At 42.2% G+C, this 26,087-nt stretch overlaps 1 protein-coding gene across 2 annotated transcripts in view; it reads left to right on the top strand.

Annotated features, from left to right (window-relative positions):
* Positions 1–26,087, top strand: part of Gnf1 (germ line transcription factor 1) — a 76,368-nt gene that overhangs the window by 11,753 nt on the left and 38,528 nt on the right. Inside the window, exons 6-8 of one of the 2 annotated variants that reach the window (XM_076184891.1) lie at positions 8,190–8,369; positions 18,913–19,003; positions 19,784–19,971. In XM_076184891.1, coding sequence (XP_076041006.1) covers positions 8,190–8,369; positions 18,913–19,003; positions 19,784–19,971 — 459 coding nt within the window. Of the gene's footprint in view, positions 1–8,189; positions 8,370–18,912; positions 19,004–19,780; positions 19,972–26,087 lie in introns of both variants that reach the window. The other variant, XM_076184889.1, reaches the window with a different exon arrangement.

Here is a 26,087-nt window from a genome sequence, read left to right as displayed (position 1 = left end):
GGAAGTACCCAAAATCAAAAGGCATATATCCACTTCACCCATTTTATCCCCACCCATTTCATTCCCATTCATCCCTGCCTTTCATCTTGACTCCTCGTCGGTGGGTCATACCTGCATCTTGCTTACTGCCCTGGGTCAGAAGCAATGCAGCAAGACACAACATAACATAAGAACATAAGAATGAAGGAGACTGCAAGAGACCATAAGGCCTACATTAGGCAGCTCCATATCCATCCACATCCACAGCAAGGCTGCTTCATTTAATCAGTGACCTCTCTCCGTCCCCTCATGCAACATTGAAGATGGGGAGAAATCCCTTTGAGCTGCATCAAAATATCATTCACACATAATCACTTCCTAATCCCCCACCCACTCCCTTCCATACATCACAGTATCATTTATACACATCCATTCTCCATTCACCCCTATCTCTTGCCTTCTCTCTTCCTTGCTCAACTGACAATCTCCTCTTGTACAATGCCCCTTTCACCCCATCCATCCATCTCATCCTTGGTCGCCCCTTCATGTTCACTCCTTCCATCTCTTCCTTCCACACTTCCTTTACTAACCTTTCTTCACTCATTCTTTCCATGTGTCCAAACCATCCTAATACTCTTTCATTAACCCTCCCATCTCCTTTTCCACCCTTGTTCTCCTCCTCACTTACGTATTTATCACTCTGTCCAACCTTGTAACCCCTCCCATACTTCTCAGACATTTCATCTCAAACACATTTAAAATCTTCCTCTCTCATATTCCATGTCTCTGTCCCATACAGTGTTGACCCAATCACCCCTTCATACAAATTCCTCTGAGCATCCATTCCCAAATGCCTATTTCTCATTATACATTTTAATCCACCAAGGCATTTAATTGCTTTTCCCAATCTACAATCTACCTCCACGTCTTGCTTTTCTACCGCATATGACCCCAAGTACCTAAACCTATCCACTTCCTCTAGCCTGTCTCCTTTAAGACTTGCTTCCAAATTGCTGACATCCTCTCCTCTTGTACATCTCATCACCTTACTTTAACCCACATTTACCTTCAACTTTCTCCCCTCCCACACACCTCCCAATCTCCATCACTAGCTCCCTTAATCCCCCTTCTGACTGCCACATGTACATTGTTGTAACCAAACAACAGCTGGCTCATGCTCCACTTTTCTTCAACATCTTTAACTATCACCATGCATTTATCCCACCCATGTACGTATGATTTGGAATAATTTTGTTTATTTATCAGTTATTTGTATTATTATTAATTTCATCTATTATGGGTATCAGTTTTGTAGCAATACCTAGAATTGCAGCTTTTTCATATATTTGTAACATGTGTAACACATAAGGGTGGTAGATGGGAGTGGGTGTGTCCCTTGACTGGCTACCTCCCTTATAAGGGATAGAAGCCCTTGGTAGTTATTTTCCCATGATCTGGATGATGGGAAAGTAACAAAGAAATAGAAAAACAGTGGTGGAGATGAAAATAGACCCGGGGTTATTGGCTGCTTGTTATTGTGGCAAAGTAGCATGCAGTCGATACTTTAGGGTCTATATGGGGCGCCCCTACGGACCAGAGCCACACATCATTTTGTCTATGATAGAGGAAAACTCTGTTCATAGAGAAATGATGACACTTTTATACTACGACTATCCCTCCGTTATGCTGTCCCCCAACCCCTTGTTGCTGTCCTGTACCATTTCTCTGAGTATTTCTTTTTCTGTGGTGGGGGAAAAGAATACTGCCACCAAGTATTCCCACTTGGATCGTAAGAGGCGAGAAGAAAGGGACGGAGATTGGGACTAGGCATCCTTCTCCTTGTAGCCCCACAGGGCTCATTCCTAAAAGTAAAGGCAAAGGCATAAGAGGGTCTGGAAGTTCTCGGACCAGCACCCTAAGGTTTGGGTCTTTTAATGTGCGTGGATGTGGTACAGATGAGAGTAAAAGGGAAGAGATAGGTAGTATGTTTGTGAGAAGAAAGATGGATGTGTTGACTTTGAGTGAAACTAAGCTGAAAGGGAAGGGCGATTGTAAGTTTGGGAGTGTAAGTGGGAGGTTATCAGGAGTGAAGAGAGGGCGAGGGAGGGAAGGGGTGGCTTTACTAGTAAGTGAAGAGATAGGTAAACGTGTAGTGGAATGGAGGGAGGTTTCCTCAAGGATAATGTGGATGAAGGTGAAACTGGGAAAGGAGATGTGGGTTTTTGTAAGTGCATATGGGCCTGGCAGTGAGAAGAGTGTAGAAGAAAGGGAGGCATTTTGGATAGATTTAAATGAGTGCATAGAGGGTTTAGGGAGAAGTGTAAATGTAATAGTACTGGGAGACCTTAATGCTAGGGTAGGAAAGGATCCAATTGATGGAGTGGTTGGGAAATGTGGAGTTCCAGGAAAAAATCGTAGTGGAGAGTTGATGGTGGAAATGTGTCTAGAGAGTTGATGATAGCAAATACAGTGTTTCGGAAGAAAGTCAAGCATAAGTACACATGGGAGAGGGTGGTGGAGGGAAGGGTGGTAGATAGAGCTTTAATGGACTATGTAGTGGTAAATAGGATTATAATAGGAAGAGTTAAGGATGTACATGTGCTAAGGGGAGAGGGTGGGGGAATATCAGATCATTTTCTGGTGGAAGGTAAGTTGAGAGTGGAGGACAGATGGAGAAAGAGGAAAGGGACAAAAGGTAGGGAGGTTCTTAGAGTGAACTCTTTAAATGAAGAGGAAAAAGAAAAGGAGTACAAGAAGAAGCTGAAGGAGGAGTGGGAGGGAGTGAAGGATAGAGTAGAGGTAGGTGTGGAGGAGGAATGGGGATGGTTCAAGGAGGGAGTCACAAAGTGTGCAAAGATGGTGTGTGGAACAAGAAGGACAGGAGGAAATAGAAGGAAGGGTAGTGAATGGTGGGATGAGGAAATGAAGAAGGTTGTAGAAGAGAAGATGCGAGCTTACACAGATTGGTTACAAAATAGGACGAGGGAGTCATATGAGACGTACAAAGAAAAGAAAAGAGAAGTAAAGAAAAAGGTAAAGGAGGCAAAGAGGAGAGCAGATGTAAAATGGGGTAAGAGTATGACAGAAAATTTTGAAAGTAATAAAAAGATGTTTTGGAAAGAAATTAAGAGAGGAAGAGGAGGCGAATCAAGTAGAGAAGAAAAGGTAAAAGGTGCAGATGGAGAGATGATAATGGAGGAGAAGGGAGTAAGGGGAAGATGGGCAGAATATTTTAGGGAGTTGCTAAATGTGAAGGAGGATAGGGAGGGAAAGATAGCTGCAGTGGGTAATGCTAAGAAAATGAGAGTGACGAGTGAGGAAAATGGAGGAGAAATAAGGAAGGATGAAGTGAAGGCAGCAGTTAAGATGATGAAAGCAGGTAAGGCACCTGGTCTGGATGGATGCCATGCAGAATGTCTTAAGAAAGGAGGTACAGTGATGGTGGACTGGTTGGTGAGGTTATTTAATGTTTGCTGGAGAGCAGGTAGAGTGCCGGAGGACTGGAGGAGTGCTTGTATAGTTCCACTTCACAAGGGAAAGGGGGACAAGTGTGAATGTAGTAGTTTCAGAGGGATTAGCTTGTTAAGTGTAGTTGGGAAGGATTATGGGAGGATCTTGATTGAGAGGATTAGGAGAGGAACAGAAGGAGTAATTGGTGAGGAACAGTGTGGATTTAGGACAGGTAGAGGTTGTGTAGATCAGATTTTTGTGGTAAGACAGATATGTGAGAAAGCTATAGGAAAGGGGAAGGATGTTTTTTGGGCCTTTATGGATCTGGAAAAGGCTTACGACAGGGTAGACAGAAAGGCACTATGGGAGGTTATGCGGATATACGGGATAGGAGGAAAGCTTCTCAGAGCTGTCAAGAGTTTTTATGAGAGTAGTAGAGCTTGTGTCAGGATTAGAAATGGAGAGAGTGAGTGGTTTGAGGTAAAGGTGGGACTTCGTCAAGGATGCGTTATGTCACCCTGGCTGTTCAACTTATACATGGATGGGGTAGTGCGAGAGGTAAATGCAAGGGTAGTGGGTCAGGGATTGGAGATGGTTAAAGAAAATGGAGAAAAGTGGGAGGTAAGCCAGCTGTTGTTTGCGGACGACACTGCGCTTGTGGCAGGATCGGAGGAGGGATTGAGGAAGTTGGTGACAGAGTTTGGGAGAATGTGTGATAGAAGAAAGCTGAAGATATATGTGGGTAACAGTAAGGTGATGAGATGTACAAGGGGTGAAAGTGGCAGTAATCTGGAAGTGAGCATTAAGGGAGAGCAACTGGAGGAAGTGGATAGTTTTAGATATTTGGGTGCAAATGTGGCAGGAAAAAGGTGGAGTAAAGGTGGAGGTAGAATGTAGATTGAGAGAAGCGAGTAAATGCCTTGGTGGATTAAAAAGTGTAATGAGGAATAGAAATTTGGGAATGGATGCTAAGAGGAGACTGTATGAAGGAGTGATTGTGCCAACAGCACTGTATGGAGCAGAAACATGGAACATAAGAGAGGAAGAGAGAAGGAGCTTGAATGTGTTTGAGATGAAGTGTCTGAGAAGTATGATGGGGGTTACTAGGCTGGATAGAGTGAGAAATGAGGAGGTGAGGAGGAGAACAGGGGTGGAAAGGGAGCTGGGAGATAGGGTTGATGAAAGAGTATTAGGATGGTTTGGACACATGGAAAGAATGAGTGAAGAAAGACTAGTAAAAGAGGTATGGAAGGCAGATGTGGAGGGAGTGAACATGAGGGGACGTCCTAGGATGAGATGGATGGATGGGGTGAAGGGGGCTTTGGGGAAGAGGGGAATGTCTGTTTAAGAAGGACGGGAGAGGACAGAAGACGACGGTGAATGGAGAATGGTTGTACAGGTAGTCCTCACTTTACGCGCTAGATGCGTTCCAAAAGGCAGCGCGTAATGTGAATTTCGCGTAATGTGAGGAATTAAACTCACTACTTTGCTGTTACAAGTGTTTCCAATACCATAATCCTTCCTGCAGCTGAGCCACGAGCTAAGCATATAACCTCTGACCTGCCTTGTTGTTGTTGATTTACCACCACATATGGGATCACGGGTTAATTGGCCTTTACGCCTTGATAAGTAGCGTCCCTCTGCTGATCTGCACGCTGTTGTTGTTGTTGTAGCGGCAGCTTATTGCGATTCAAGGATGAATAAATTTCTTTCAAGTTTTTTTCTACATTCATTTTTATTTTACTTTTATGAAAATAAAATTACCCTTGGACAATGAAAAAAATCATGGGTCAGGAAACCATCCCGCAAGCTGAGATGTTGCTCTCACACGTTTCCATACTGACAACAACACAACACTCACCGCTCGCTGTGTACTATTGTAGATTCCTAACTAGGCTTCACCCCCTGACGTGTCACTGCGCGCTATATCGGACTCGGTGTGTGTGTGTGATGTTTGTGGTGAGGCAGGGGCGGCAGGGTCATCGGGAGCGTCCATCTCCGATTCGGTGCCTGTCTCCGATTCGCTGGTTAGCTGACTTGGTGTGCGTTGTCGGAAGAAGTTTGTGATCGGCTGTTGTTTTGTCTTTTGTTGTTTTTCTTTTAACATAGCATTATAGCAAGCCATGTTCTCCATCACACGTCGTATGATGGTGCTGCTCCTCTCGACATTAGGATCATTCTCCTCTATGACCCTCATTGCATGCATCAACGAGTCCATACACTCAGACAAGTTGGCAGCTGTGAGGGCTCGCTGTGGTCCTGGTGATGCTGCTGCTGCTGCTGCTTCCTCTTTCTCCTCCATCATTTTCACTCTCTCTTTCTCGATGTCAAACAAATCTTCATTGGAGAGCTCTTGTGTGTGAGACTGAAGCAAGTTGTCGATGTCCTCCTCTTCCAAATCCTCGAAGCCAACTTGCTGTGTTAGACGCAGACTTTTAACGTTGGCCTTGGCTACATTGTCGTCTATGCTGTATCCTTTGAAGTCGTGGACGAATTGAGGACACAATTTTTTCCAGACTCCATTGCAGCATGATGTTGGCACTTCACTCCACGAATCCTTGATGAAGGTTAGAGCATCTTTTACCGTGAACTGCCGCCAATAATCACGGACTGAGATGTTTTGTTGCTCCGTCACTTTCACAAGGTTCGCCAATGTTGAACGTAGATAATACGCCTTGAATGTCGAGATTATCCCTTGGTCACAAGGATGGATGAGCGAGGTCGTGTTTGGCGGTTAAAAACACGATCTTGATGTTGTTGCTGATATCGGCCAGGTATGCTGGGTGACTTGGCGCGTTGTCCACAATCAACAAGATCTTGAAGGGGATGTTTTCTTTGTTGCAGTACACCTCCAGCTCCCTGTGCAGTTTATTCTTGAAATAATCGCCAAACACTGTCCCAGTCATCCAGCCCTTCGAGTTGGCGTACCAGTACACTGGCAGAAAGGCCTTGTCGTAACCCTGGCCAAAAAAAAAGAAACGTAAGATTTTATACGGTCTAAAAAATTCATTCGCACAATCTTTTGCATAGAAAATGGTAACATGGAATAAGGTTAGTTTTACAACTCTTACCTTGAGGGCTCGAGGATTCTCTGAGTGATACACAAGTGCTGGCTTGAGTTTGTAGTCGCCCTCTGCATTGGCCCCCAACAGCAGCGTTAAGCGGTCCTTAGATGCCTTGAATCCGGGGGCAGAAGCTTCCTCTTTGGAGATGTAGGTGCGGTTGGGTAGTTTCTTCCAATAGAGGCCGGTTTCGTCGATGTTGAACACTTGCTTTGATGAATAATTCCCGTCTTCTATAATTTTCTTGAGCTCTTCTGGGAATTCGGCTGCAGCTCGAGCATCAGCTGAAGAAGCTTCCCCAACCAACTTCAAATTATGAAAACTGTGCCTTTTTTGAAATTTATTAAACCACCCGTTGCTGGCAGAAAAAGGCTTCTTGTCCCCTTCAATGCTGTCATAAATAGACAGCGCCTTCACCTTAATCAGCGCCAAGCTAACCGGCACACGAGTCTTATTTTGATGCTCAATCCAAGTTGCAAGCATCTTCTCCATCCTTTCCATCTCCATAGGGCGAGAATATGATGACTTGTTAGCTTGTAGAGGCGTTCCTGATTTGGCAGCTTCACGAATCTTGGTGGAGTTTTGTTTTATGGTCCTCACCGTAGACTCGCTGAGGCCCATTGCCGCCACAATCACATTGTTTCTCTGCCCTTTATCTAACCTGTCCAGAACTTCCAGCTTTTGCTCCAATGTCAATGTCTTCCTTGCTTTCTTCTGCCTACCATCACAGGCTGGAAATGTCGCTGGGCGCTTGGGAGCCATGGTAAACAAGAACACTGATGATTTGATGAACACAGAGATGCTGACACAACGAAGCGTTGGTAAACAATGAGCTTGGTGGCGAGAGGGATGCGGAGGCTGGAATCAGCTAGCGTCACCTAGCGGCTGCCTTACGGAACTAAATCGCAGCCCGCGTATTTTAACTTTCCGGATTTCGCGTTACTCTGAGGAATTTGTGTAATGTGAGGAATACCCCCTAGTTTTGGACACCGCTTTAATGTGAAATCGCGTAATGTGAACCCGCGTAAAACGAGGATTACCTGTATATGGATGATGCTGTGATACATAAGGTGGAATGGCTGGGGGGTGAGGTAGTATGTGTGAGCAAATTTTGATGCAGCCTGAAGGGATTTCTCCCCGTCCTCTCCTTTATATGGGGGGACGGAGAGGGGGGGGTCGCCGATTTAATGAAGCGGCCTTGCTGTGGATGTGCTGTGTCCTGCGACACTGCTTCTGACCCAGGGCAGTGGACAGGGTGCAGGGATGACCCGTCATCTAGGAGGTGCTAAGATGGGAGGGAGGGTGGAGGGGTGTGGAGTGTTTTCGGGGATGGAACAGGTGGGAATGATTTTATGCCTTTTCCTTTTTGGCTACCTCCCTAGTAAGGGGGAAAAAGCCTTGGTATATGTATGTATGTATAAGTTTAAGAGAATTTTATGAATACTGGAGATAAGTAAATCATCTATACTCCCCAAGCATACACTTTTTCATTTTTAAAAGATGTTCCATATTTACTTGTGTTGCAAGTGATGCATAACAATTATAAATCAAGACTAGTAGGAGTCCAAACTTTCTTGTCATGTGCTAATAAAATTGTTAAAGTAATTATTTGGATCCCAAGTTGTTCGACTTTGGACACTCAAGTCCCAAGGTACCACTGAATGGTTTGATCACAAGTGTGAATGCTTTGTCTGAAAGGGTGAGCCAGGGTGCCTAGAAGGTCTCACCTTTGTTATCACCGGCGTGATGGAAAGTCTCGACCGGGAGGAGGCAGCCGAGATCATCAAAAGATATGGAGGGAAGGTAACCACTAGCGTCTCACGGAACACATCCTATCTCTTGGTGGGGGACGATCCAGGACAAAGTAAGCTTAAGAAGGTAGGTGACTTAACTGACACTCCATTTGAATTCATGTTACTTAGAGTGACTGGTGTGGGTGCATTGGTGCCTGCACACCCCACCCCAAAGTCTAGGGGGGAGATGAATCAAGAAGCAGCAGCAACCCCCCCCGCCCACACACACACACACACTCTCTCTCTCTCTCTCTCTCTCTCTCTCTCTCTCTCTCTCTCTCTCTCTCTCTCTCTCCCTCTCTCCCTCACACACACACACTCAAGAGGTAAGATTTGTATCTTGCAACATCTAGTTTGTTCTTGAATTCATATATGGTGTTTGCACACACTATTGTTTCATCCAATTTGTTCCAGATATCCACCAATCTGTGTGGAAAGTTTTTTTTTTTTTTTTTTTCTCTCCTCTCTCTCTCCCTCTCCCTCTCCCTCTCCCTCTCCAGATCTCTCTATAACTGTCCTCTTTGGGTTTCTTTTCATCTCCCCTTGTTTTTCTTCTATCCCAATTTAATAAGTCTTCTCTATCAAATGGCCAACAGATCACCTCTTTCTCTTTGTTCCAGGGTTGATAGTTCCAGTTTAGACAGTCTTTGCTCCTATGTCAGTTTTGAAAGTGTTGGGGGCCATCTTTGTCATTGCTCTTTGGATTCTTTCTATTTTCCTTACTACTGGGTGTCCATAGTGTCACTGCATACTCCAATCATGTCTTATCAGTGTGACTAGTATTCTCATTACCATTACCTCATCCAAGTAATTAAAAGACACTTTTATTGATCTTAATAGATTGTAGGTTTTGATGTCATCATAGAGAAATGACACTTTTATACTACGACTATCCCTCTGTTATGCTGTCTCCCAACCCCTTGTTACTGTCCTGTACCATTTCTCTGAATATTCATATCCTTTTTTTTGCAGACCCTGTTGTGGGGGAAGAGAATGCTACCACCAAGTATTTCCACTTGAGTCATAAAGGTCGACAAAAACGGGACGGGGATGGGATTAGGAGTCGTACTACCTGTAGCCCCAAAAGGCGACATTCCTAAAAAAAGAAGAAAAGGCATAAGAGGGTCTGGGAGTTTTCCAACCAGCACCCTAAGGTTTGGGTCTTTTAATGTGCGTGGATGTGGTACAGATGAGAGTAAAAGGGAAGAGATAGGCAGTACGTTTGTGAGAAGAAAGATGGATGTGCTGGCTTTGAGTGAAACTAAAATGAAAGGAAAGGGCAACTGTGAGTTTGGGAGTGTAGCTGGGAGGTACTCAGGAGTGAAGAGGGGACAAGGGAGAGAAGGGGTGGCTATACTATACTATGTCTAAGCGGGTAGTGGAGTGGAAGGAGGTTTCATCAAGGTAGATGTGGATGAAAGTGAAGCTGGGAAGGGAGATGTGGGTTTTCGTAAGTGCGTATGGACCTGGTAGTGAGAAGAGCGTAGAGGAAAGGGAGACTTTTTGGGTAGATATAAATGAGTGCATAGAGGGATTAGGGAGAAATGTCAATGTAGTTGTATTGGGAGACCTTAATGCTAGGGTAGGAAATGAACCAATAGACAGAGTGATTGGGAAGTATGGAGTTCCAGGTAAAAATCGTGGTGGAGAAATGATGGAGATCTGTCTTGCAAGAGAGTTGATGATAGCAAATACAGTGTTTAGAAGTCAAGCATAAGTACACATGGGAGAGGGTGGTGGATGGAAGGGTGGCAGATAGAGCATTAATGGACTATATATTGGTGACCAGGAGTATGGTAGGAAGAGTTAAAGATGTACATGTTCTAAGGGGAGAGAGTGGGGGAATATCAGATCATTTTCTGGTGGAAGGTAAATTGAGAGTGGAGAATAGGTGGAGAAAGAGGAAAAGGGCAGAAGGTAGAGAGGTACTTAGAGTGAACTGCTTAAATGAGAAAAAAAAATGAGAATAAGAAGAAGCTGAAAGAGGAGTGGGAGGGAGTAAAGGATAGAGTAGAACTAGAAGTGGAGGAGGAATGGGGATGGTTCAAGGAGGGAGTCATAAGGTGTGCAAAGATGATGTGTGGAACAAGAGGGCGGGAGGAAATAGAAGGAAGGGTAGTGAGTGGTGGGATGAGGAAGCAGGCATTCATAGATTGGCTACAAATTAGGATGAGGGAATCGGATGAGAGGTACAAAGTAAAGAGAAGGGAAGTTAAGCATAAGGTAAAGGAAGCAAAGAGGAGAGCAGATGTGAAATGGGGTGAGAGTATGACAAAATTTTGAAAGCAATAAAAAGATGTTTTGGAAGGAAATTAAAAGAGAAAGAGGAGACAAATCAAGTAGAGAAAAAAAGGTAAAAGGTGCAGATGGAGAGATGATAATGGAAGAGAAGGCAGTGAGAGGAAGGTGGGCAGAGTATTTTAGGGAGTTGCTAAATGTGAAGGATAGGGAGGGAAAGGTAGTTGCAGTGGGAAGCGCTAAGAAAATGAGAGTGATGAGTGAAGAAAATGGAGGAGAAATAGGGAAGGATGAAGTGAAAGCAGCTGTTAAGATGATGAGAGCAGGTAAGGCACGTGGTCTGGATGGATGCCATGCAGAATGTCTGAAGAAAGGAGGTACAGTTATGGTGGACTGGCTGGAGAAGTTGTTTAATGTTTGTTTAAGAGAGGGTAGAGTGCCGGAGAACTGGAGGAGTGCCTGTATAGGTCCACTTTACAAGGGAAAGGGGAACAAGTGTGAGTGTAGTAGTTTCAGAGGGATCAGCTTGTTGAGTGTAGTTGGGAAGGCTTATGGGAGGATCTTGATTGAGAGGATTAGGAGAGGAACAGAGGGAGTAATTGGTGAGGAACAGTGTGGGTTTAGGACAGGTAGGGGTTGTGTAGATCAGATTTTTGTGGTAAGACAGATATGTGAGAAAGCTATAGGAAAAGGTAAGGATGTTTTTTGGGCTTTTATGGATTTGGAAAAGGCTTACGACAGGATAGACTGGAAGGCACTATTGGAGGTATTGCAGATATATGGGATAGGAGGAAATCTGTTAACCCCTTCCATACGGTGCCGCATCGTAGGCGGCATGAGGAGCAGGTGGATATGCGAGGCTGCCATATCGGCGTCTTGATTATATTGTAGTTGCCCCTGTGTAATGACATACTCTCTAAACTGTCTTAATCACATTTTCTATGGTTATTAAAATTCACGGGTGAAGGAGAGAACGATCGATATAAGCGGTGACTATATTTTATGATGCGAGTATTATTACGACACATCGTACGTCTGGCAGCTAATGCTGCCCGCGAGATTTTGGCCCGGAGTGAAGAGGTTAAGAGCAGTCAAGAGTTTTTACGAGAGTAGTAGAGCTTGTGTTAGGATTAGAAATGGAGAGAGTGAATGGTTTGGGGTAAAAATGGGACTTCGTCAGGGATGTGTTATTTCACCCTGGCTGTTCAATCTTTACATGGATGGGGTGGTGTGATAGGTGAATGCAAGGGTAGTGGGTTAGGGGTTGGAGATGATTAAAGAAAATGGAGAAAAGTTGGAGGTGAGGCAGTTGTTGTTTGCTGATGACACTGCGCTTGTAGCAGGATCAGAGGAGGGATTGAAGAAGTTAGTGACAGGGTTTGAGATGGTGTGTGAAAGAAGGAAGTTGAAGATGAATGTGGGTAAAAGTAAGGTGATGAGATGTACAAGGGGAGAGAGTGACAGCAGGCTGGAAGTGATCATTAAGGGTAAAAGACTGGAGGAAGTGGATAGTTTTAGATACTTGGGTGCGAATGTGGCAGGAAAGGGAGGAGTGGGAGTGGAGGTAGAATGTAGATTGAGAGAAGCGAGTAAACACCTTGGTGGATTGAAAAGTGTAATGAGAAATGGACATCTCGGAATGGATGCTAAGATGAGGTTATATGAAGGAGTGATTGTGCCAACAGCATTGCACAGGGCAGAAACATGGAACATGAGAGAGGAAGAGATTGGAGTTTGAATGTGTTTGAGATGAAATGTCTGAGAAGTATGATAGGGGTTACTAGGCTAGATGAGGAGGAGAACAGGGGTGGGAAGGGAACTGGGAGATAGGATTGATGAAAGGGTATTAGGATGGTTTGAACACATGGAAAGAATGAATGAATGAAGAAAGATTAGTAAAAGAGGTGTGGAAGGTAGAGGTGGAAGGAGTGAATATGAAGGGGCGTCCTAGGATGAGATGGATGGATGAGGTGAAAGGGGCATTACAAGAGAGAGGAATGTCTGTGGAGGAAGAACAGGAGAGGACAGAAGGTAGGGGTGAATGGAGAGGGGTTGTGTATAGATGATGCTGTGATGCCTGAGGGGGAGTGGGTGGGGGGTGAGGAAGTATGTATGAAAATAAAATGGACGCAGCCCGAAGGGATTTCTCCCCATCTTCTCCTTTCCTGCATGGGGGGATGGAGAGAGAGGGTTGCCGAATTTATGAAGCGGCCTTGCTGTGGATGTGCTGTGTCTTGCAACACTGCTTCTGACCCAGGGCAGTGGACAGGATGCAGGGATGACCCGTCATCCAGGAGGCGCCAAGATAAGAGGAAGGGTGGTGGGGAGTGGAATATATAGGAAATGAAATGGGTGGGAATGGTTTCTATGCCTTTTTATTTTGGCAACCTCCCCCCCCCCCATGTAGGGGGAAAAAGCCTTTGGTATAAGTATGTATGTACTCTCTTTTCATTTTCCAAATTCTATAATACTACATTTCTTAATGTTGAAGTCCACTGCCCACTTCTTGTGTGTTTGTGTGTTTACCTATTTGTATTATACAGGAAGGGGAGCTATGCTCGTAGTGACCCATCATTGTATCTCTCAATATCTAGTTTGTTCATAAATTTTTGTATGGTGTTTTCATCCACTGTTGTTTCGTCCAATTTGTTCCAGACATCCACTACTCTCTCTCTCTCTCTCTCTCTCTCTCTCTCTCTCTCTCTCTCTCTCTCTCCTCCAGATCTCTTCTATAACTGTCCGTTTTGAGTTTCTTTTCATGTCACCTTGCTTTTCTTTTATCCCAATTTAATCAATCTTCTCTCTCAAGGACTCCCATCCATCCATACATACATATACCAAAGGCTTTTTCCCTTTACACGGGGGGTAGCCAAAAAGAGAAAGGCATAGAAATCACTCCCACCAATTTCATTTCCCATATATTCCACTCCCCTCCACCCTCCTCCCTCTCATAATTCTGTAAATGGCCAATAGATCTCCTCTTTCTCTTCTTTGTTTCAGGGTTGGTAGTTCCAGTTTAGACAATCTTTGTTTGTATGTCAATTTTGAAAGTGTTGGGGCCATCTTTGTCATTGGTCTTTGGATTCTTTCTAATTTCCTTATGTTCTTTTTTGTACCGAGTGTCCATAGTGTCACAGCGTACTCCAATCATGGTCTTATCAGTGTAACTAATACTTTTTTAACCATTACTTCATCCAAGTAATTAAAAGCCACCTTTACTGATCTTAGTAAATTGTAGGTTTCTCTGACTATTTTGTTTATATGCTTCTCTGGGGACATATCTTTGGTGATAATTTCTCCTAGGTCCTTTTTGGAACTAACTTTCTTTACTTCCTTTGTACCAATTTTATATTGTCCTGATATATATATATATATATATATATATATATTCTAAATTCTATTATACTACATTTCTTAATGTTGAAGTTCACTTCCCACTTTTGGCTCCATTCCCAGACTTTGTCCAGGTCTCTCAGTAGCGATTCACAGTCTTTTTGTGCACTTATTTACTTTAGTAGTTCTGCATTGTCTGCAAAGTTCATATAACATTCTACACTTTCATCCATGTCATATATATAGCAAACATTATTGGAGCCAATACTGAACCCTGTGGGACTCCACTTATTTCTTCCCAGGTTGAGTTTTTATCTCTAAGCACCACTTTCATTTTTCTCCCATGCAAGAAATCTTCCATCCATTTCAATAAATTTCCTTATACACCTCCTGTTATTTCGAGTTTTCTTAATAGCTTTTTGTGTGGTACTTTATCAAATGCCTTTTGTAAATCCAGGAAAGCACAATCTGCCCATCTGTCCCTTTCTTGCATTATATCTATTAATCTTGAATAAAAACAAATCAAGTTTGTGGCACATGATCTTCCTTGTCTAAAGCCAAATTGTTTTGGATTCAGTATATTGTTTTCTTCCAGATGTTTAGTCCATCTACTTTTGATAACTTTTTCACATATTTTAGCTATTGTGCTTGTAAGGGAGACTGGTCTATAGTTTGTTGGGTCTTCTTTATCTCCCCCTTTATATATTGGTACAATATTTGCATTTTTCCAATCTTGTGGTACCTTTCCTTCTTTGAGTGAGCAATCTATTATCTTATATATTTTGTCTGTTAGTTCATCTATACATTCTTTTAGTATCCAATTTGCAATTGCATCTGGGCTGTGTGATTTTCTGACATCAAGGTTTATTATTTGGTCCCTTATTTCTTTCTGTGTCACAATTATTTCTTTCATTGGAGGGGGGATCTTTCTCCCTTTCCTTCATCCCAATTGTGTGTATTTTCATTTGTGAATACAGATTTAAAATGTTTGTTCATAATTTCAGCCATTTCTACATCTATATATTCCGCATTCCCTTGACACAGTTTCACTATTTCCTGTTTATTTTTTAATTTACCATTTACATATCTGTAGAATAATTTAGGTTGATCCTTACATTTGTCTATTATGTCTTTTTCATAGATTATTTTGTCTTCCCTGCGTATTTTTACATATTCATTTCTTAGTTTGATGTATATTTGCCACTTACCCAGTTTTTTAATTTTTCCATCTTTTCCAAGCTTTGTTTCTTCTATCTTTTGCCTTGCTGCATTTTTTGTTGTACCAGCATTTAATGTACACCTTTTTATGTTTTTGTTTTGGTACATGTTTATCTATTCCTTCATTGTAGATTTCTTTTAATATCTTCCATTACTCTTCCATCTTTGTTTCTTCATTAAAGAAGTTTTCCCAGTTCACTTTTTGAAAGAATTTTCTGAATTTCTCTGAATCCGTTTTGTTTTACATTAGTCTTCCCTTTCTGTGTTTCTCATTTCTTCCCAAATAGATTTCCTCTTTTAGTTCAAACTCGATTAGTATTACAAAGGATTACATAGGAGATCCATGCCAACAGGAGACCTTTTGGTCCATAACTAGGTCGGATGCGAAAAATAATTATAATAATAAATAGAAAATATAATCATGTAAATAATAGTAGAATAAATAAATGCATAGGTATAGCTAAATGATAAACAGGTAAATAGTAAATAATAATAAATTGACAGATAATAAATGAAAATCAAGCAAATAATAATAAACAGACAAATAAGAACAAACAAATAAATAATATAAAATAGATGGCAGGCATTACAGCATCTTACTTAGGTGTTTATCTAAACTAAAAGCTTCAAACTAAACTACATTGCAATGCCTCTGCAGGAAGTTTATTCCATTCATTAACGACATGGTTGGCAAAGTTGTTTCTACCCAGTTCCAAATTAAATCTATTCTCCGACAGTTTGAGACCATTATTTCTCGTCGGATTCTCTTTGTGAAAATTTCGTCACTTTTGATGTTGTCAATTCCCTTTAGAATCTTGAAGACCTTTATCAAGCCACCTCTGAGTCTATGCTTTTCTAGGGAAAACGGATGCATATGTTTTAGTCTATTTTCATGTGATTTATTTTTGATATTTGGAATCAATTTTGTGGCTTGCCATTGTACATTTTACAATCTGTCAATGTCTAATAAGATTCGGTGACCATGCAGAGAGAGCATATTCCAAATGTGGATGAACTAACGATTTATATAGCTTATTAATGACAGATGGAATGTTAAAATCAAAAGATGGTGCAGTTAGTCCTAGAATCTTGTTTGCTTTCTCTGAGGCAGAAATGCACTGCTTAAATTATTTGAGATCATTACTGATAATTACTCCGAGATCCTTTTCACTACCCACTTTTGTTAACGAATTTCCAAATAACTTGTAATCGTACCTATTGTTATTTTTACCTATGTGCATAACCTTGCATTTACTTGTGTTAAATTTCATTAGCCACTTTTCAGACCATTGCTGTAATTTATCTAAATATTATTGAATATCTAATTGGTCACTCTTCCCAATTGGTGTCTTGTATTCCATTTTAACCACAATTTCAGGCTCCAACATAAATATTAAGTCTAGTCTCGACTGTATTTCATTATTTCTTCATTATTTCTATATCTGGTATGTGTGTGTGTGTGTGTGTATTTACCTAGTTGTATCTTACAGGAAAGGGGAACTAAGCTTGTGGTGTCCCGTCTTTGTATCTCTCCATATCTAGTTTGCTCTTAAATTCTTGTATGGTTTTTGCACACACTGTTTTTTCATCCAAGGTGTTCCATATATCTACCACAAGTGGGAAAAGCTGTTCTTTTTCAGGTCCCTTCTATGATTGTACTTTTTAAGCTTCTTTCCATGTCCTATTTTCTTTCTCTCATCCCAATTTAGTAAGTCTTCTCTGTCAAGGACTTCCATGCCCTTCATAATTCTATAGATGGTCAACAAGTCACCTCTTCTCTCCTCAGTTTTGTATCATTTGCAAAGAAGCTCATATAACATTCCACTCCCTCATCCATGTCATTCATATAAATGGCAAACATTATTGGAGCCAGCACTAAACTTACTCCACTAATTACCTCTTCCCAAGTAGAAGTCTTCTCTCTGAGCACTACCCTCATTTTTCTTCCATGCAAAAATCCTCCATCCACTTCAGTAGTTTACCTTGTAACCTATAGTTTCCATCTTAAAAAAAAATTGTGAGGGACTTTATCAAAAGCTTTTAGTAGATCTAGGAAAACGCGATTGGCCCACCCGTCCCTTTCCTGTATTATGTCTAGTACCTTTGAGTAAAAACAGATCAAATATATGGTGCACGATCTTCCCTGTCCGAATCCAAATTGTCTTGGATTTAGTATATCATTCTCCTCCAGATGTTTTACCCATCTACTTTTTATAAGTTTTTGGCAGCTTTGTGCTACTGTGCTTGTAAGGGAAACCAGTCTGTAATTTGTTGGGTCTTCTTTATTTCCTCCTTTATAGATTGGTACAATATCAGCATTTTTCCAGTCTTGTGGCATTTTTCCTTCTTTGAGCGAGCAACATATTATGTTGTATATTTTGTCTACTAGTTCTTATTTATATTCTTTTTATATCCAATTTGCTATTCCATCCAGGCCGTGTGATTTTCTGACATCGAGGTTCATTGTGTGATCCATTATTTCTTTCCGTGTTATTTCCTTCATGGGGTGGGGATTACCGTTCACTCCCTTCAACCTGTTGTATTTTGTCTCCAGTGAAAACCAACTTAAAAATTTTTGCACGTAACTTCCTCCAATACAGTACCTTCTGTGTATCCGGTGTTCCCTTGGCGTAGTTTCACTATTTCCTGCTTGTTTTTCAGTTTCCCATTTACATATCAATAGAATAGTTTTGGCTGATCTTTACATTTATCTATTATGTCTTTCTCATATTTACACTTTTCTTCCCTATGTATTTTTATGTAATTGTTCCTTTGGTTAACATATGATTGCCACTTTAGGTGTTTCTTGTCTTTTCTCCATCTCTTCCAAGCTTTGTCTCTTCTATATTTCCTTTCCTTGCACCTTCTATTAAACCAGAACTTTATTTACATCCTTTCTTGTTTTTGCTTTGGTACATATTTTTCCACTCCTTTATAAATCTTCATCAGAATCATCCATTTTTCTTCCACTTGTGTTTCATCTTTGTAGAATTTTTCCCAGCTTGCTTCAAGATACAATTTCTTAAGTTTCTCAAAGTCCACTTTGCCATACATCAGTCTGCCCTTTCTGTGTTTCTCATTTCTCTTTATATTTCCTCTTTTAATTCCAACTTTAGTAGTATATGGTCACTTTGCAATTGGTGTCTTGTAATCAATTTTGTCTACTATTTCTGGCTCTGACATAAATATTAGATCTAGTCTTGATGGTTCTTCATTATTTCTAAATCTAGTGCTCTCCTTCACCCATTGTGTCATTGTATGTTCCATGGTCATGCCAAGGAATACAATTCCCAGTAATCTTCACCTTTCACTGTCATCACTTCCCAACATATTTCTTTGCAATTAAAGTCTCCCATGAGTATTACATTACTTCCATCCATCGGCATCTTGTCTAATGAAGATTTAGTATCATTTAACATTTTTAAGTGGTCTTTGTCTGTCAGAGACCCTGTTTTTGGGAGCACATGAATCACTGCAAATTTTCTGCTTTTCATGTCATTGTCTTCCACTTTTATTGTGATCATCTCTACCCTGTTCACTCCATATGCAACTTTTGTTGCATTTAAGTTTTTCTTAACCAAGAACATGACTCCTCCACCTTGTTTCTCCTCCCTATTTCTAAGCCATTGTGTGTGTGTGTGTATGAGAGGGAGAGTGGGGGAGGGTAGCTGTATTCCTTGGCTGGCTCCCTCCCTTATGAAGGAAAGAAGCCTCTTGGTACAGATGTTATTGTTGTCCTTTGTATTGCAGGCACCACATTTATAACCTAAAATTCCTAAAATGTCATCAGATCTTAGATATATTTGCATGTATATCAATTTTTGCCATTCTGCTTTCAGGCAGAACAGCTGAACACTAAACAGATCGTGGAAGATGACCTGTTGGAATTGCTAAGGACACGACCTGGGAAAGGGGACAAGCTCAATCCAGGTGAGTTCACCTTCCATTTCAATCCCCCCCCCTCCTCCCTCACTCTGTTAGAAAGACATGGGAGTGCTAGTGAGTCCTGGCTTTAAATCCAGAAAATTGCACCAGGAACAGAGTTAACAGGGAATTAGGCTTTATTGTTAGGATGGTTACAAACAAAAGTGCAGATGTAGTAATCAAACTGGTGTTTGTTAGACCCATCTTTGGCTATGTGGTACAATTTTGGTCTCCATCCTATAGAATGGATATTAATTCACTAGAATCAGTATAGAGGAGTATGACCAAAATGATGCATGGTCTCAGAAATTTCCCTTATGAAGACAGGCTTAGGCACCGTAATTTACACTGGAAAGACAAGAGTGTGGGATGATCTAATAGAGCTATACCAATGGGTCAATGGGCTTTAATAAGAGTGATGCAGACAAGGTCATCATATGAAGACAGCAGGGTAGGCCAAACAGTAATGGATTTAAATTGGACAAATTTAGATATAAGAAGAAAATAGGTAAGAAGTGGTTTATCAATAAAGTGGTGAACAAATGGAATAGACTTAGTTACCCTGTATTGAGTGCCAGAACTATTGGTTGATAGAGAAAAGAGAAGGTTAGATAACTTTATGGATGGGGATGATAGGTTGTAATGGACATGGATTTGCCTAGTGTAGGCCTTATGGTCTCTTGCAGTCACTTTCATTCTTATGTTATCTCCCCCTCCCCCCCTCTCTCTTTCTTTTTCTCTCCCTCTCCATTAACAAATTAATTTTAATTGATTCAATGCTAGCAGATATCAAGAAGAGTAGCAAAGTGGGATTGACTGAGAAGTTCTCCAAATTCGAGGCAGCACCAGCAGCAAAGAAGGTTGAAGAATGCCAAAAGATGACATCTTCTGTCAAAAAGAAGAAAGACTCTCCTGAATTTAAGTACTTGCAAGAGTCTCCCAAACCAACTTTGGCCTCATTTTCACCAAAGACTGTGAGTACCTATCATTTTGGAAAGCTTGTTGATTGATTGATTAATTGATTTAATATATTAACAGGAATGTTTGATGAGGAGGGAAAGGAAAGGCAAGAGAAAGGTATGAGTTGAGAATCGTTGTGAATGGACAAGTTGATGCAGCCCAGAGAGATTCCTCTTCTTTTCTATGTTTATGTTCGTGTGTGTGTAGGGGGGGAGGTTGCCATGTAAATGAAGCAGTGGGGCCCTTATGTGTATGTGCTGTGTCTTGTTACATTGTAAAGACTATTGGCCTTCTTAAGTGGGTAGAAAATAATTTGATCTCATAAAGGAATGAGACAAATTTACTAATGGTTCCCCTCCTTTTAGCTGTCTCCTCAAATCTATGCTTTACCTTGTGTAAGGCTTCTCCTCTTTATTTTCTGGTCCCCTTATTCCCATACTTATCATTAACCCCTTGAGTACTGGATGTGTGTTTTGTGACACCTGCGTGTCACGGCTGAGTGCACCCGCCAGGAACCGAGTGTGCTCCCCATGACACGCACGTGTCACAGTTATAAGCTGTGTGTATTGAGGGCTCTCAAGGCCTCGGTTTCTGGGTTATTTCTACCCACGTGGTGGCAAGTGTCTGTGTTTACAAACATAAGGCTCCAGCCATTCGTGCGACGGTTTGAAGCATTTGTTTATGTAAGGTTGACGGGTCGGTAACGAAGGGGTTAAGAAAGTTAAATGGGGTGGAATGAAGGGACTAGGAGTACCCTCTATGTATTTTTTTAGTTTTCTCTTGTGAAGAGACAAGGCATATGAAGGACTGGGAAGAGGAATCCAACCAGAACACTAATAATAGGGTCATGAGAAAAAAAATTGATGTAGCAATGAGTGAAACAGCTGAAAGGGAAAGGTGAGTTAGAGTTTGGGAATATGGTAGGTTGGGTCACAGGAGTAGTGCAGGGCAAGGAAGGGAAGGAGATGTTAAATAATGGGATGTGTTATGTGTTAAAAAGATAAAGGTGTACATTTGGAGGTCCTTAGCTTCAACTGAAGCCATTGCCTTTGTCATAAGTGATGTAACTGCCAGGTCAAACTTCTGTCACCAGTAGCAGTTGCATTCTCATGGTACAAGGGAAGAATGAAGCCAGTGTATTACAGTGGATGGTGTTAGCTGTTAGTTTATGTACTCTCAAATTCTGACTTGACTCTTCATGTGTTGTTACATGTTATAGCACATATACCTTCTTTCAACATGGACCAGGGTTCAGTTCTAATGGGTAATAATTAAGTAAGGATGACTGCTACTTGCCCAAGCAGTCCAGGCATTTAGAGCAAAGATAACAGCTTTGACTGCAGCTAGATACATCCTGGCAGTGCCTCATTTCACTTGAAATACTCTGAACTTGTCAAGGACCATCCAGGTCTATTAACAACTACTTTTATTATTATTATTATTATTATTATTATTATTATTATTATTAGAGGAACAGAGGGAGTAATTGGTGAGGAACAGTGTGGATTTAGGATGGGTAGAGGTTGTGTAGATCAGATCTTTGTGGTAAGACAAATATGTGAGAAAGCGATAGGAAAGGGGAAGGATGTTTTTTGGGCTTTTATGGATCGGGAAAAGGCTTACGATAGGGTAGACAGAAAGGCACTATGGGAGGTTATGCAGATATATGGGATAGGAGGAAAGCTTCTAGGAGCTGTCAAGAGTTTTTATGAGAGTAGTAGAGCTTCTGTCAGGATTAGAAATGGAGAGAGTGAGTGGTTCGAGGTAAAGGTGGGACTTCGTCAAGGATGTGTTATGTCGCCCTGGCTGTTCAACTTATACATGGATGGGGTAGTGCGAGAGGTAAATGCAAGGGTAGTGGGTCAGGGATTGGAGATGGTTAAAGAAAATGGAGAAAAGTGGGAGGTGAGCCAGCTGTTGTTGTTGTTGTTGTTGTCGTTCCCTAGACTGTCTGTCCGAGCAGTCCCGTCTCCCCAAGGAAGGCCACAGCCGAAACTGGGTTTTCCCACAAATCCTTTATAGAGTGTATGTTGTGTTGTTTGCGTGCATGATTGTGTATAATGCAGTCTTCCATTATGTGTTGTATGGTATGGGGTGAAGTGTTACATCCTGGGCAGCTGTTCACAACACGGTCGTCCAGCCTCTTCTGGTAGCTTAGAAGTGCTGGGTGGTGACCGCATCGCAGTCTGGCCAAGTGGACTCTGTCCTTTCGTGGGAGAGAGGATTCAGAAGGGTGGATATCAGGGGGTCTGGCATGCAGCAGTGTGTTGTCTTTCAGTGTGTTAATGGAGCGGTGAGTGATATGATTATGAATATGTTTCCGGAGGCTGGTATTTGGTGGTTGTGGAGGAAGAGAAGAGAGTATCTGTGCGTAATAAAGGTCTTTGGGTGTAGTTTTAATGTTTCTTGGTGTGTGTGGGTGTTCTGGTATGTAGTGTAGCGGGTGTGATGTGTTTGTGGTGGCTGCAGCAAGTGTTTGTGTGCCTCTCATATCGAGGTGGTCCTTGACTTTGAGGACTTTTGTTTCATGGTGTAAATGGTCTGTAGGTGATGTATTTGTGCAGCCTGTAATTGTTTTTAGGGCTTTGTTTTGTATGATTTGAAGGGTGTTGTGGTGTGTCTCACTGAGATTAGGAGCCCATGCAGGACTCGCATAATTCATCACTGAGCGTATGCATTGTTTGTATATTGTTATATTAGTTTCTTTGTTTTGTCCAAATGTTGTTCCAGTGATTGACTTAAGTGCGTTAAGTCTAGGTGTGCATTTGTTTTTTATGTTTGTGAGGTGTTGTTTGAAAGACATGGATGTATCGTTGTTTGCTGACAACACTGCGCTTGTGGCAGGATCGGAGGAGGGACTGAGGAAGTTGGTGACAGAGTTTGGGAGAGTATGTGATAGAAGAAAGCTAAAGATAAATGTGGGTTAAAGTAAGGTGATGAGATGTACAAGGGGTGAAAGTGGCAGTAGACTGGAAGTGAGCATTAAGGGAGAGCGACTGGAGGAAGTGGATAGTTTTAGATACTTGGGTGCAAATGTGGCAGGAAAAGGTGGAGTGAAGGTGGAGGTAGAATGTAGATTGAGAGAAGTGAGTAAATGCCTTGGTGGATTAAAGAGTGTAATGAGGAATAGACATTTGGGAATGGATGCTAAGAGGAGACTGTATGAAGGAGTGATTGTGCCAACAGCACTATATGGGGCAGAAACATGGAACATAAGAGAGGAAGAGAGGAGTTTGAATGTGTTTGAGATGAGGTGTCTGAGAAGTATGATAGGAGTTGCTAGACTGGATAGAGTGAGAAATGATGAGGTGAGGAGAACAGGTGGAAAGGGAGTTGGGAGATAGGGTTGATGAAAGAGTATTAGGATGGTTTGGACACATGGAAAGAATGAGTGAAGAAAGACTAGTAAAAGAGGTATGGAAGGCAGATGTGGAGGGAGTGAACATGAGGGGATGTCCTAGGATGAGGTGGATGGATGGGGTGAAGGGGGCTTTGGGGAAGGACGGGAGAGGACAGAAGACGGGTGAATGGAGAATGATTGTATATGGATGTTGTGATCCATGAGGTGGAATGGGCAGGGGATTGGGGGTGAGGTAGTATGTGTGAGCAAAATTTGATGCAGCCCGAAGGGATTTCTCCCTGTCTTCTCATTTTATGCATGGAGGGACAGAGAGGGGGGGTTGCCGATTTAATGAAGCAGCCTTGCTGTGGATGTGCTGTGTCTTGCGACACTGCTTCTGACCCAGGGCAGTGGACAAGGTGCAGGGATGACCCATCATCCAGGAGGTGCTAAGATAAGAGGGAGGGTGGAGGGGTGTGGAGTGTATTCAGGGATGGAATGGGTGGGAATGATTTTATGCCTTTTCCTTTTTGGCTACCTCCCTTGTAAGGGGGAAAAAAGCCTTGGTGTATGTATGATTATTATTATTATTGAACAAGAAAGGGAGAGGGCAGGGGATAAGGGTGAGTGGAGAATGGTTGTGTATGTATGAAATTTTTATGCACCTTATTATTATTATTATGCCTTGGTGGATTGAAAAGTGTAATGAGAAATAGACATCTCAGAATGGATGCTAGGAGGAGGTTATATGAAGGAGTGATTGTGCCAACAGCATTGTATGGGGCAGAAACATGGAACATGAGAGAGGAAGAGAGAAGGAGTTTGAATGTGTTTGAGATGAAATGTCTTGAGAAGTATGATAGGGGTTACTAGGCTGGATAGAGTGAGATATAAGGAGGTGAGGAGGAGAACAGGGGTGGAAAGGGAACTGGGAGATAGGGTTGATGAAAGAGTATTAGGATGGTTTGGACACATGGAAAGAATGAGTGAAGAAAGATTAGTAAAAGAAGTGTGGAAGGCAGAGGTAGAAGGAGTGAATATGAGGGGGCGTCCTAGGATGAGATGGATGGATGGGGTGAAAGGGGCATTACAAAAGAGAGGAATGTCTGTGGAGGAAGGACGGAAAAGGACAGAAAATAGGGGTGAATGGAGAGGGGTTGTGTATAGATGATGCTGTGATGCATGAGGGGGAGTGGGTGGGGGATGGGGGGTGAGGAAGTATGTATGAAAAAAAAAATTGACGCAGCCCGAAGGGATTTCTCCCCGTCTTCTCCTTTTCTGCATGGGGGGACGGAGAGGGGGGGTCGCCGAATTTATGAAGCAGCCTTGCTGTGGATGCGCTGTGTCTTGCGACACTGCTTCTGACCCAGGGCAGTGGACAAGATGCAGGGATGACCCGTCATCCAGGAGGTGCCAAGATAGGAAGGAGGGTGGAGGGGAATGGAATGTATAGGGGGTGGAGTGGGTGCGAGTGGTTTCTGTGCCTTTTTCTTTTTGGCTACCCCCCATGTAGGGGGAATAAGCCATTGGTATATGTATGTATTATTATTATTATACAAAGGAAAAGGGGACAAGTGCGAGTGTAGTAGTGTCAGAGGGATTAGCTTGTAAGTGTAGTTGGGAAGGCTTATAGGAGGATCTTGATTGAGAGGATTAGGAGAGGAACAGAAGGAGTAATTGGTGAGGAACAGTGTGGATTTAGGACAGGTAGAGGTTGTGTAGATCAGATTTTTGTGGTAAGACAGATATGTGAGAGAGCTATAGGAAAAGGTAAGGATGTTTTTTGGGCTTTTATGGATCTGGAAAAGGCTTATGACAGGGTAGACAGGAAGGCACTGTGGGAGGTTTTGCAGATATATGGGATAGGAGGAAAGCTTCTAGGAGCTGTCAAGAGTTTTTACAAGAGTAGTAGAGCATGTGTCAGTATTAGAAATGGAGAGACTTGAGTGGTTCAAGGTAAAGGTGGGACTTCGTCAAGGATGCGTTATGTCGCCCTGGCTGATCAACTTATCCATGGATGGGGTGGTGCGAGAGGTAAATGCAAGGGTAGTGGGTCAGGGATTGGAGATGGTTAAAGAAATGGAGAAAAGTGGGAGGTGAGCCAGCTGTTGTTTGCAGACGACACTGCGCTTGTGGCAGGATCGGAGGAGGGATTGAGGAAGTTGGTGACAGAATTTGGGAGAGTGTGTGAAAGAAGAAAATTGAAGATAAATGTGGGTAAATGTAAGGTGATGAGATCTACAAGGGGTGAAAGTGGCAGAAGACTGGAAGTGAGCATTAAGGGAGAGCGACTGGAGGAAGTGGATAGTTTTAGATACCTTGGTGCAAATGTGGCAGGAAAAGGTGGAGTGAAGGTGGAGGTAGAATGTAGATTGAGAGAAGTGAGTAAATGCCTTGGTGGATTAAAGAGTGTAATGATGAATAGACATTTGGGGATGGATGCTAAGAGGAGACTGTATGAAGGAGTGATTGTGCCAACAGCACTGTATGGGGCAGAAACATGGAATATAGGAGAGGAAGAGAGAAGGAGTTTGAATGTGTTTGAGATGAGGTGTCTGAGAAGTATGATGGGGGTTACTAGGCTGGATAGAGTGAGAAATGAGGAGGAGAACAGGGGTGGTAAGGGAGTTGGGAGATAGGGTTGATGAAAGAGTATTAGGATGGTTTGGACACATGGAAAGAATGAGTGAAGAAAGACTAGTAAAGGAGGTATGGAAGGCAGATGTGGAGGGAGTGAACATGAGGGGGCGTCCTAGGATGAGATGGATGGATGGGGTGAATGGGGCTTGG

This window comes from Oratosquilla oratoria, chromosome 5 (assembly GCF_046742065.1).
Source record: "Oratosquilla oratoria isolate Oo_2021 chromosome 5, ASM4674206v1, whole genome shotgun sequence".
In the NCBI taxonomy this organism is placed as follows: Eukaryota; Metazoa; Arthropoda; class Malacostraca; order Stomatopoda; family Squillidae; genus Oratosquilla; species Oratosquilla oratoria.
Note: the sequence above shows the minus strand (reverse complement) of the source record. Positions and strands in the feature narration are given on the sequence as shown.